We start from the raw sequence: 12,568 nt of genomic DNA on the forward strand, positions 1-12,568 counted from the left end.
AAAGCCTACTTTTTTGCACTATCACGGTGTAAAAATAGTCTTACATTTTTGTACGGAGGGAATAGTTTTCACAAAGGTTGTCATGCTTTGGTAGAAAAAAAACATAAATACTCCCTCCATTCCTAAATACTTGTCTTTTTAAAGATTTCAAATGGACTACCACATACAGATGTATATAGACATATTTTAAAGTGTAGATTCACTCATTTTGGTTCGTATGTAGTCATTTGTTAAAATCTCTAGAAAGACAAATATTTAAGAACGGAGGGAGTAGTTTGCAGGCGCATACAAAAGAATATGTTTGTTCTACAATACATGATATTTTAGATACTGCACGTTCTCCAATGTGCAATTTTGGCCATTAATTGTTGTATAAATATGTAAATAAACAATTACGACAACATTTTGAAACTATTCTCCTTGAAAAATCTAACAGCGACACAACCAAACCTATATAAATATTGTGCTCAAACTCCAATATGGATGGCTATGTTTGGTAAATGTTAAAAATTTGACGTGCTACCGAACATACAGATTTGTCATACAAAAACAGATAAGTTTGTCATGTTGCTGTGTAAGATTTACCATGTTCTAAAGTGATAATTGGCATGCAGTACCCCGCAAAAAAAAGATAATTGTCATGTAGTTTAAGGAAATTGTTAAAAAAAATCGCTACAGCAAGTAATTACCATGCGTTCGATCAGACATCAGATTTTTACAGTTAATTTTTACAGCGAGTAATTGTCATATTGACTTTTGAAGAACTTGCGGGCCGCAGAGGTACTTATGACATCGGTAAGGCCCATGATGTTGTCGCTAGGCAAAAGAAGCCCATATGGCCAACCGTAGCACGGTCCGATGCCGCTTCTCCAAGCAAAGCGAGAGGAGTTACTCAAAAAAAAAAAAGCAAAGCGAGAGGAAAGGTCTCCAATCGAGAGGCATCAACGGGGTCCACGACGCAGGCTTGTGGTGCCCCCATCCCATGGCGCCGTGGCTGCTGCTCCCCTCCTTCCCGTGGCCTCCCCCGCCCCCTCCCGGCTCCTCCTCTGGCCGCGGCGGCGGAGGCGGTGGAGGCGACGGCGGAGACTGGAAGCCCAACGTCGTCACGGCCATCGCCGGCGTCCACCTCGGCCGCTCCCTCCGCCGTCGCCTCGCCGGCCTCCTCAGCTCGCCGGTACTGGCGCTCTCGCTTAGCCTTCAATTCACTCTTCTATTGTGATGACGCAAACTGTCGGATTTTCACTGGCGACATCTAAGCCTATTTTAGGTAGCTTTATTAGTTAAGACTTATCACTTGTAATATACTGTGATATCCTTCAGTCTCTAGTTATACAGATGTTGGTTGTTATCATGATCACCTATGCTGCCTTTGAACTCTTTAACTTTTCATGTTAGAAATTGGTTTAAGAATTTGTGAGCTCGCTGCATAACTTGATCTGAACTGAATTGTGCAATGCGTAGGAGGTGCGGTCTCTTGATGTCTTACCGAGAATAGGCGACATTTGGTTTGGAGGATTACAGCCACTTGACACACACCACGTTCTTGGGGCGCTGGGAAATGTGTACTCCGCATCGTTTGTTTGCAGTTCTGCTTTCTTCGGTGGGAATAGATCAGGTGGGAGATACGTCGGTAGCGGAAATTTGCAGCCCAGACGGCCTCGTGGGATCAATTCGAAGAAGAGGCTGTGGACTAATGTTCTTCTTGCTGTTAATATCCTGTGAGTGATTGCTCAATTTAATACGCATGATTCCCTTCTATTCGATAGTAGTATTAGCCTCCTTTCAGCATTTGTGGATTAACACAGTTTTACTACTTTAACCAAAGGGCTTATATCGCTCAGATAGCATCGCAAGGAAAGCTTATTATGTGGGGAGCAAAGGTTGGTACGTGTTGAAATTTCCATTTCACCTATACTCTGTTTATTTTTTGACTTATGGGACTGCAACCATGATTTACGATGGAAGGTCAACAGCCTAATTGATAGAGGGGAATTTTGGCGTTTGGCTACATCAACAATTCTTCATGGAAATCTTACTCATCTTGCTGTATGTGATCCTGTTTCTATCGAGAATTAGAACTATACTCTACAAAATGACCATTGCTAACTTTCCTTCCTATCATTGTGGCAATGCAGTTCAATTGTTTTTCGTTGAATTCGATTGGCCCTACTGTGGAGCTCGTTACTGGTCCTAAAAGATTTCTTGCTGTTTATTTCACTTCCGCACTGGCAGGTGTTTGTTTCTCCTTGTTACCTGTTTTTGGTAAATTCATGTGGCGGTGTGATTGCTGTCTGCTTCTTGGTTCATAAATGATTCTTCATTCTTCGAACTGTAACAGGTTCACTAATGAGTTATCGCTATTGTCAATCACCTTCTGTTGGCGCATCAGGGGCCATTTTTGGACTGGTATGTCTAGTTCATTTCCAAAATACAGTTACATAAATACATCAGGGGCCATGAGTATTTTATTATGTATGATGCTTTATCATGGTTGCTTAACCCTACAGCATGGCATAATTTACTAGCAATATGAAATTACGAAATGTCACTGGTAGATCAGAACATAGATCATCTGTTGTAATTTGTTCAGATTGTTTCATCATTATTTCTTTCTATTCTACGACCTCAAAGTTGGAAACTTCAATTTGACCCAGTTCTATGTACTACATTAGTGTATATCTTTTGTTTGCACGTCTTGATTGAGTTGGCCTTTAATGTACTCCCTCCGGTCCTTTTTACTTCGCGTATTAGGTTCGGGTCAAGTCAAACTTTGCAAAGTTTGACCAAATATATATTAAGAAATATCAACATCCACAATACCAAATATATACTCCATGAAACTACATTTCATAATGAATCTAACAATATTGATTTGGCATTGTAAATATTGATACCTTTTTCTACAAGTTTGGTCAAAGTAAAGATGCTTTGACTTCAAACAAAACTTATATGCAGACTAAAAAGGACCGGAGGGAGTACATCGTTTTGTCTGCCGTAGTTGAGCATTTGAAAAATGTCATTTTGACCCAGTTCTATGTACTACATTTGTGTATCTTTTGTTTGCACATCTTGATTGAGCTTGCATGTACATCGTTTTGTCTGTCGTGCTGAGCATTTGAGAAATATCATATCATCTTGACCCAGTTCTATGTACTACGTTTGGTGTATCTTTTGTTTGCACATCTTGATTGAGCTGGTCTTTAAGGCCTTGTACAATGCAAGGTGCTTAGAGGGGTACTTCGAAAAATAAACCGATTTTTGTCTAAGCACCGGTGCTTATTTACAGAGGACAAACGCTTAATTAGGCACCCCTGCTATAGAGATAAGCAGCTGGTGCTTAAGAAAAAATCGGTTTATTTTACTAAACACCTCCCTAAGTGGCTTGCATTGTACAAGGCCTAATGTACATCGTTTTGTTTGTCGTACACTCGTACCTGAGCATTTGAAAAATATTATATCATTTGGACCCAGTTCTATGTACTACATTGGTGTATCTTTTGTTTGAACATCTTGATTGAGCTGGCCTTTAAATTTTAATGTACATCGTTTTATCTGTCATACTTGAGCATTTGAATAATATCATTTCTAATTGCCACCAGTATTTTGTACTAACAACAAGAACCGTAGGCCTATTCTTATTTAGTTAAGAAATTCATGATATACGTTCCTACATCATTTTATCACCTTATGTGTATCATCAGGTTGGTGCCTATGCTGTTTATACATGGAGGCACAGAAAGCTTTTGGGGCATGGAAGGGAAAGTTTAGAGCAGATCGCACGTGTAGTCATCTTAAACATGGTAGTGATTTATATATTTCCACTTACCTCATGTTTCTTTGTTTTTGCTATTTGCTTTGTCCCATCTAGAAATCTCATATATTCGGTTTGATACAGGGTATGGGTCTCCTTTCAAGGGGCATTGACAACTGGGGTCATGTAAGTCTCCCAAACTTCTGCATAATTCATTCCGCGCTGTAATGAAATGTTTATCTCATGAGTTCACTTGATTAATAACAGCTAGGAGGCTTGCTCGGGGGAGTGGCTGCGGCATGGTTTCTTGGTCCAGCTTGGCAAAACCAGTATGTAGCAAAGGATGGAAGAATGGTGTTCAAAGACAGGGCACCCATTCACCAGCTAATAGGCAGTAAAAGATCACGGTAACTGCGTGTATGATAGCCGTGCTCCTATTTTTACTGTGTATAATAGCTGAGACACGTGGGACAGGAAAGATAAAAGAAAGTAAGAAGGAAGATTGGGACAACATACCAAGCAAAGGGAGCAGCCGAAAACCATGGCTGATACCTAGTTCTGCAGAAGAAATCACCCACCATGCCCATGTGTGGCGGCTGCTGAGCTAGCTCTAGCTCAGAGAAGACCAGTGCCTCTGTGCTCACTTGGAGCTAGTTGCTGTGTTTGGATCACCTGCAGCTGTTACGATTGTGACAGGGTATGGTCAGGCGGTACTGACAATTGTATTTTACATTGTTTATTTATCAAGCATTGGTAGCACCTCATTGATAATCATTTGTGTAACTGAATTCATGATTGATCCTGCTAACTATGGGTATTGATCATTCTTGTCACCACTTTGTTTTATTTCGGTGCATGGATAAGATCTGATGACTGTTGTGGCATGCCAATAAATATATTGGGCACCTGTGTTCAAAAAGAAGTAAGTTGCGCACCAGCAAAATTCAGGACTTGCTACCCCTTTCTCCCTGAAGTTCTTTTTCTCGTTTTTCCTTTCTTGATTTGGGATTTGCGCTCCCGGCTTCAGCTTGGTTTAACTGAACATGAGCTCACAGTACTAACGTGAACATTTACAAGTATTTTAGGGGATACTCCCTCCATAAAGAAATATAAGAGCATATAGATCACTAAAGTAGTAATCTGAACATCCTTATATTTCTTTACGGAGGGATACTTGATTGAATGCCAAATTCTGGCGAAGTTCCGCCTTTATTTTCCAGTAAATCTGATCAAATGTGGCACCAACCTACAACATACCAAATTTGGCACCATTTCGATTTTGAGTTAATAATGTTGACAGCTTGGCCAAAATATACGGTAATCCACTCCGGTGCCCGGGCTCAGATGAGCCCGGTGAACAGTGCCGTGATTAAAAATAGAAAAAAAAATTTACTGGAAGATGTTTGAGTGCATGACGTGCGTGCAAAATTTCATCCCATCTGGACATCTGTAGAGCTCGTGGCAAAAAAGAGAAATTCGGCCAGAACCGTGCGTGAACAATAACCTTACAGAGACAAAATATAACCTTACAGAGCCAAATTTTGTCTTTTTTGTCACGTACTCCTCAAATGTCCAAATTCTACCAAATTTTGCACAAACATCACGCACACAAGTATTTGCTTGGAAAAAAACAGAATTTCTTGCTTTTCTGATTTTGCCCAGGCTCATCTGAGCCCTGGTGCTGAAACGCCGCACTCCAAAATATAGGCTCATTTTATTCCCACCAAGGTGGAGGTGGAGCACATGAAAGGCAAGCCAAAAGCTGTAACCTCTGTGACCTAACTTTGATATTTCAACAACATAAGCAAGCGTGCCACAGTACAAATGCTAAATTACCACTCAGCACGAAAAGGCCCACGGCATGAAATGCCACATCAAAGATGAGCGTTGTAGTATGCTGAATATGTCACAGGTAAGAGCATGAGTACATTCTTCTCTACCATAAGCCCCCAGCCCTTCGGCGAGACCTTAAGAGTACACATTCTTCTCTACCACAAGTCCCCAACCCTTCGGTGAGACCTTACAATTTGGTAAAGGCGTAAGGCAACATAAAGCCCTGTAAATTAGCATAATATAGACCTATATCTACAGTTATATCCGCCTCAGATGGTCCGGAATTCACCATACACAGAACCCGCCTTTGCAGCATCTTCCCAGTTCAGGAAGTTCCAAGCAGCAAAATTGCAACCACATCGACCTCATATTCAGGATAGATTTGTGAACAATGGAGCAGATACATTGGAAGCAATCTGACCATCACTTCAGGAATGGAGGAGAGCTGCAAGTTTACACTCGAATGAGATTTATTTTGCTCATAAATTACCCAGGGGCAGAGAACTGAAAAGCAAATTGAAGCAGCACATATGTAACTGAAGCAGACTTCAGCTGGCAGCAGTACTTGTGGGTTTTGAAAATTCGGATTCAATCAATGCAATTTCGCTAACGGGATACATACATAAATCAAATGTCCACCAGACCTGATTGCATATCAATCCATAGGGTAGTGTTGTACGAAAGAAGCACCCAATGCACCACAAGACAAAATATTAGGTTAATTCAAAATAATACAATACATATCTTCTATCTTCAATATGATCATTTATTTTCATTTAAAGGAAAATAACCCTAATACTTTATCTATTAGATACAAAACAATGCAGTAGATTCATTGAGTGTCTCAATTCAAAAGTCAATGGCTACTTGACTAGAACTAAAGCACTTCAAACTAACTATCCAAATAATAAACATTAAATTAGAAATACAACCCTAAGTACATGCTACAGAGATAAGAGATCAGATACTTACAATACGGAGATGGAGCAATTGGAGGAGACTTGGTTGTTGTGCCACTTCGTTTCTTCCGTGGAGGAATGGAATGTCGAAAATGAGGCACTGGGGGTGAAGGTATCGGCATCATTTGATAAGTTGGTCCAGGGACTGCGTTTGGTACATGATTGGGGGATGGTAAGGGATGGGGAGGATCTACACGGCCAGGGATTGGTGGAAATGCTGGAGGAAGGTATGGTTTATGAACTGGGGGGGATGGAACAGCAGATGGCTGTGGTGAATGCACAAATGGAGGCAGCTTAGGGCCACTACCAAAGCAGGGTGGTTTTAACATTGGCCTACCAGCTGGAGGAAAGGGGTTACAGTCAGAACATGGAAAACAAGGGGGGTGGTTTGGTAAAGGGGGAGAAGCCCGAGGGGAGGGACTAGAGGTTGGGGGTGCAAGGTACGGGACACTCCCAGATGGCGACAAAGATGGTGGTACACTTGTAGAAGGTGATGGAGAGGGGGGTGGATATGGAGATGGTGAAGGAGCTGGACTAGGAGATAAATATGAGATTGAGTGTTGCAGATACGATGACAGCTGAACTCCTTTTACCTTACCAAATACAGAGTGATTAAGCCCAAGGTTCCTCGCGTCAGGTTCTTTGATTAGCTCAGCTAGTTGTTTCAATCTATATGGCAACAGAATACTAGTCCCATCTAACACCGATGCCTCAATAGTTGCTGGGGCTTCAACTGAAGAACCAATTTCATTCCTGAACTGCAAGTATATTCTCTGCATATATATGATAGACAGTGAGCTTAAATTCAAAAAATGAAGCCAGAAAATCGGTAATAATACCTCGTCGAAAGTGATTAAATCGGTGATACCTCATAGGACCTCAAGTTCAATCCAAATTCCAATTGATTTTTTAGCTCTGTAAGATTACCCAAGATCTGACCAATGGAGTTGTTCAGCACAAAGTTGAATAGTGGGTCTGTGCTTGCCCATATAGAACCAGATTGCGCAGGAACAACAGTAATTCCTCCAGGGAATCCCAACAACTCGATGGAAGATGGATAACCAAAAATTGATGGTGTCAAGGATAGGTTCAGCTGCTTCAGCATCATCCCTATTAAGGATGACCTCAGTACACTAAGGGCCGGCAAACTTATTGAAGCATCTTTTGGATAAGGAAGAACACCAAAAACCACACGCGTGGAGTATTTAGAAGCTAAAGAGTGCATCGAAACAATGGAAACCTGTTTTAAAACATATTTGGATTAACCAATGGTAAAGGCAGAAGAATAGAAGAGAAATAAGAAAATTCTGTCACCTTGCTATTAGGTACACCAATCTCTTCAAATATGTCACTCCCTATTCTGTCCATGTGAGCAGCGAGGAACGATACTGGCTTTTCCAACGTGAAACCAACCTGGATTTCAGCTGAAACAGAGAAAAGAGTCCTTTAGTCGATACTCAAATCCACCATTACGCATCACTATATAGTTCTGTGAAGTAGAAAATGCAAATGACATTTTTACAAACAAACATATGGGCAAATAGAAATAGACAAGCTCTAGGAAAATGTTCGCCAAGTTAGCCAAGATGAAGGGACAATGTGGTTTAGCTTTTGTTTAGTTTAGCACAGTTCAGTAGAAGTAAATAACTAACCTAGTGGTAAAATAGGATTGCTAGTAATGGTTTGAGAGATAACAACCAGTCAATAAAGAATCACTCTAGCACTTCCGCGGACAGGGAGTGACTAGGGGTATAAAAAGCTACAGGTCAAATGCACTTGACATAAATGTGCCACAAATGCGAGGGACTGGGAGCGTGTTTGGTTCGGGTCCTTGCTGCCAAACGCCTGGCCTGGAGCTTCCCTGGGAGCAGCCTGGTCTTTGTTTGGTTAGATTCCTGAAAAACTAGACCAGTGCATGACCTGGATCGTCCAGGCAGTTGGTTAGACTCAGGCATCCTATTCTGGTAGCCTGGATCATGGAAAGCAGCAGCCTGGCGTTAATACAGCACTTTGCAGATGGATTACAGGCCAGTATGTCAGTACATATATTTATTTAATCCTTTGATGGCTTCCCAGGCCTAGGGCAGGATCCAAACAGCTACCTGTCCAGGCTGACAGGCCAGGCCAAAAAATCAAAATCCAGAAGCCCAGGCGGGGCAGCACTTTCCTCCAGGCATGCAGCCCAGGGCAAACAAGCTATCCCTAGTTAGCACAGCCACCATTACTGATAAGAATGTACAGGCGTCAAACTTAGTATATACTAGCACAGAAAATTTATCTCAACAGGAAAGACAAAATGCATATAGAAGAACCAAGTGATACAGAGATTAAAGAGGGCAGTAGAGCACTATGGCACTACCGTATATAAGTTATTAGATTAAGATTGCATGGTAAGCTATTAGATAAGAGTACCTTAATTACATGGTAAGATTTTATTGTCCTGCAAACATTTGAGACACCTTAAGTAAGGAGTTTATATTCTACTTAAGCCCTTAGAATCCAGGGCTAAGAAAATGCTAGCATAGGTAGTGTGAGTTTAATTACACGTGAGAACCCAATTAAATCTTGATGAAAAATATGACGAGTTTGAGAATGTGAGGTTGCTCAAGCCACTTCATACAGGTCCCAAATATACAACTATTTAAACTTCATGGTCTGGGCAAAGAACAATAACCATATTTTACACTTAACTACAGAGAAATATACCTTCAATCATTCACTGAACAATTTCTTATCTAATTCATAGGCGTGCATAAGTATGGTAGGTATGCCAACAACATAACACACACCCGAGAACACTTCACGTAAACACTTAATAGCAAAATACGAGGACGCTTGTAAATTGTAATTAATCCGTAGCCTAGCCAACACAACCATGCAATGCCAGTGAAAATGAAGCCAATGACATGTATGGCAAGCCTCCATTTAAATGAGCATCTTATACAGGCAGGGTAAAGTAAACACAGCAACCACGTCTGGAATCACCAGTACACTACCACCAGCTTATGCAGTAGGAAATTCATAAATCCACGACCCTTGTTATCATGACAAAAGTAGTGATCTAAATGCTCTTGTATTTCTTTACAGATGGAGTACTCTGGAAACAAATTACACATCTAACTTTGACAGAAACAAGCCAAGAATTCTACACCCTGTGTGTGTGTGTTTTTTTGAAGGCTACACCCTGTGTGTTGGGAAACCCATGAAAGAGCAAATCATACAGGCACAGGCTGTATACAAAAAGAAAAATACGGGAACCCGAGTACCATGTCCAAGTGACCTCTAAGGCTCTAACAAGACATTTCCAGGAATAACTTCTATGTTGCATCAATCATAACAATTGCCTTCAAACCCCAGGTCATAACAGCAAAACCTATATGAACTTGTAATTCAAACTATCTAAGTAAGGTTTCAACTGAATCCAGAATCTGAAATTCATTACAAGAAGAGAAGTAGAGAACCAATCGTTCACCAACCAGAGACAGCCAATTGTCCCAGAGCACCAGCCGACCGAAGTTGAGTAGTAAAATCGTGCAAATCCTAGATCCAGGGCGGATGCATCGAAGCATCGAACAGCAGCCCGAGGTGATGAACTCGCAGTCGTCCCATCTCGTCGATCCGCTGTCTAAGGCCTAATTGACTGAGTCGTCACTGCACCCACGCGCACGCGCAGTAGACCAACTAAACCGACTAATCGCTAACCACGAGGAAGAAGAAGTTAAGCGGTGGAGGCGGAGAGCTCACCGGCGAGAACGTCGGGGTCGCTGGAGAGGTAACCCTTGGGGCGGGAGGGCAGGAGGAGGAACAGCGCCGGGACGAGGACCCCGACAGCGAGCGCGAGCACGAAGACGCACCGGAACGAGACGGAGCGGCCGACCGCGCCGGCGAAGCCGCACCCCCACCCTCCCCCTCCTCCTCCTCCGCCGGCGATCGCGAGGCCTCCCGCGCCGCCGAGCTCGACATCGACGGGCTTCCCCATTCCGAGCGCATCTGACTCCGCCCCCACGACCCCCAGCTCCCCGCCGCCGCCGCCGCCGCAACCACCCGCGGGCGCGCGTGGAGGCCGCCTGGACGACTAGCCGCGCCGCGCTTCTACCTCCCGCCGGCGAGACTGTCGGTTAAGTAGGGTTTTTTTCCCCTCTCCCCGCCTCGTCTCCCCCCTTGGATTTATCCCCTTGTTTTGTGCCTGAGGTGGGTGCCAAGTATGCGGATGGATTTCGACGGGGAGCTTTCTCCTCCTTTCCCCCCTCCCTCTTTGCTTTGCTCAGTGCCCGAGCCATGTGCTATTTTTTGCCGAGATATAGTACATTCGCGTGAGGGTACGATATTTCTTTTTTGAGCTGTGAGTAGGAGTGTTTTTTACTGCGGCCATTTCGTTCGGGCATCGCCGTCAGTGACGCTGCCTGATGACCACCTGGCTCTGGCTGCGAGGCCAAATCCCACCTTGCTTTCCCGACCAACCGGGCATGTGAGGACATGTGGCGAGCTACCTCACTTGCCATTTCTTTTCTTTTTTTTGGCTTCTCATCAGCTTCGTCACAGGTCACTTGTCAACTGGGACGCACACTTGTGCAGCCACCGAGTGCGCTTTTGTTTAGTGACCGCACCGGCTTTGCGTGTTTTGTGTAGCGTCCGTGTCATTAGGTGGCCGCCATAGACTGGCTTTGGCTGGCCCCGGTCAGTTGGTTGGGGGTTCACCAGAGAATTCCTACTCTTGTTTGTATTACACGTACCGCGTGATGTGGCGCAATGTATGACAGGTGTAGTAAGCAATGGTATACCTAGTTTCAAAGGAAAAAAGCAATAGTATCCCTTACGTTCCACAAAATATAAGGTCATCTTCAACACAGACCCTTGACCCGCCTGCATACGTCCGGATCATGCTGTCCGGACATGTTGTGTCATCCAGTGCGGGTTTGTACCGGTTAACAGGATAGTCCGGACACACTTTCTCTCGCAAACGTGGAGGCTTTGTAGGCGTCTGGACCGCTCCCAAACCCGCATCTAATCGACTGGCCCACCCAAACCCACCTCCCGCGCTTTTCATCCCACGCGTCGGGCCGCTTGCCGTACCGCATTCATGTCGGCCTAAAGCAGGCAGTGTCCAGCATTGATGTCCGCGATTTGACCGAACGGGAAGGCGGTGCAAACAGACGCGACCTCTCGGGTGTCGCTGCTTCAATGCAGACGCCGCATCACGAGAAACCTACTTCAGCTGCTGCACCACACTGAAGCGGGCTGGCCGACCCTCCGTCTGGCCTGGCCGTGGCTATTTAAGACCTACATTGGTGACGCACAGATCCACACTCCCCCTGCCTGGCATCGCGTCGTCCTCCTCTCCCTCGCCGTCACCTCGCTGAGCCCTTCCTCATATTTGAGCCCATCGGCGATGCCGAAGTCCTAGTTCTCCGCGCCGGTAGAAGTTTTTCTTCAGGCGGATGGTGGTGCCGCCGACCTTGCTTTGCGGGACCATCTGCATCCACGACGGCGGGCTCCTCTAGCGACGAGGAGGACCAACCACAACAGAGGCCCCATCTTCTCTCGGAGGCGGCTTCGACGGACGAAGAATTCGTTTGTCAGATGGAGATCATGACGGGGTTTTCCCTCCATCACATGGGCCCGGCGCCGCCATCGCCAGCGCACGTAAGCGGGAGTCGGCATCCCCACTGCGACAGGTGAAGGACGAGCCGGTGTCCCTACCACGCAACCGCGGGCTCCAAATTGGTGGCCATGTGAAGCAGGATCCGACATCCCCTTAGCATCTCCGCCGTGTGAAGGACAAGCCGGTGTCGCCTCGCCGCACAACCGCTACATGTTGGGAACGCAATAATTTCAAAATTTTCCTACGCACACGCAAGATCATGGTGATGCATAGCAACGAGAGGGGAAGAGTGTTGTCCACGTACCCTCGTAGACCGTAAGCGGAAGCATTATGACAACGCGGTTGATGTAGTCGTACGTCTTCAAGATCCGACCGATCCTAGTACCGAAAGTACGGCACCTCCGCGATCTGCACACGTTCAGC

At 44.5% G+C, this 12,568-nt stretch overlaps 2 protein-coding genes across 3 annotated transcripts; one reads left to right on the forward strand and one right to left on the reverse strand.

The window, feature by feature from the left end:
- The first annotated feature begins 882 nt into the window (after positions 1–882).
- Positions 883–4,673, forward strand: LOC123103952 (RHOMBOID-like protein 10, chloroplastic). Its single transcript, XM_044525655.1, has 9 exons — positions 883–1,174; positions 1,462–1,718; positions 1,826–1,880; positions 1,966–2,046; positions 2,136–2,232; positions 2,339–2,406; positions 3,702–3,800; positions 3,896–3,937; positions 4,019–4,673. The coding sequence occupies exons 1-9, from the start codon at positions 983–985 to the stop codon at positions 4,160–4,162; spliced, it is 1,035 nt and encodes a 344-aa protein (XP_044381590.1). The 5' UTR covers positions 883–982; the 3' UTR covers positions 4,163–4,673.
- An 843-nt stretch (positions 4,674–5,516) lies between these two features.
- On the reverse strand, positions 5,517–10,789 carry LOC123103953 (inverted formin-2). 2 transcript variants are annotated; one of them, XM_044525657.1, is made up of 6 exons: positions 10,288–10,789; positions 7,858–7,967; positions 7,412–7,783; positions 6,557–7,316; positions 6,207–6,228; positions 5,517–6,029 (listed from the first exon to the last, which is right to left on the reverse strand). In XM_044525657.1, exons 1-5 carry the CDS (start codon positions 10,520–10,522, stop codon positions 6,212–6,214), a joined length of 1,494 nt encoding a protein of 497 aa, XP_044381592.1. In that variant the 5' UTR covers positions 10,523–10,789; the 3' UTR covers positions 5,517–6,029; positions 6,207–6,211. The 2 variants fall into 2 exon arrangements, with proteins under 2 accessions (XP_044381592.1, XP_044381591.1); XM_044525656.1 differs by lacking the exon at positions 6,207–6,228 and having other exon boundaries at positions 10,288–10,786.
- Positions 10,790–12,568: the final 1,779 nt, after the last annotated feature.

This window comes from Triticum aestivum, chromosome 5A, assembly GCF_018294505.1.
Source record: "Triticum aestivum cultivar Chinese Spring chromosome 5A, IWGSC CS RefSeq v2.1, whole genome shotgun sequence".
Lineage (NCBI taxonomy): Eukaryota > Viridiplantae > Streptophyta > Magnoliopsida > Poales > Poaceae > Triticum > Triticum aestivum.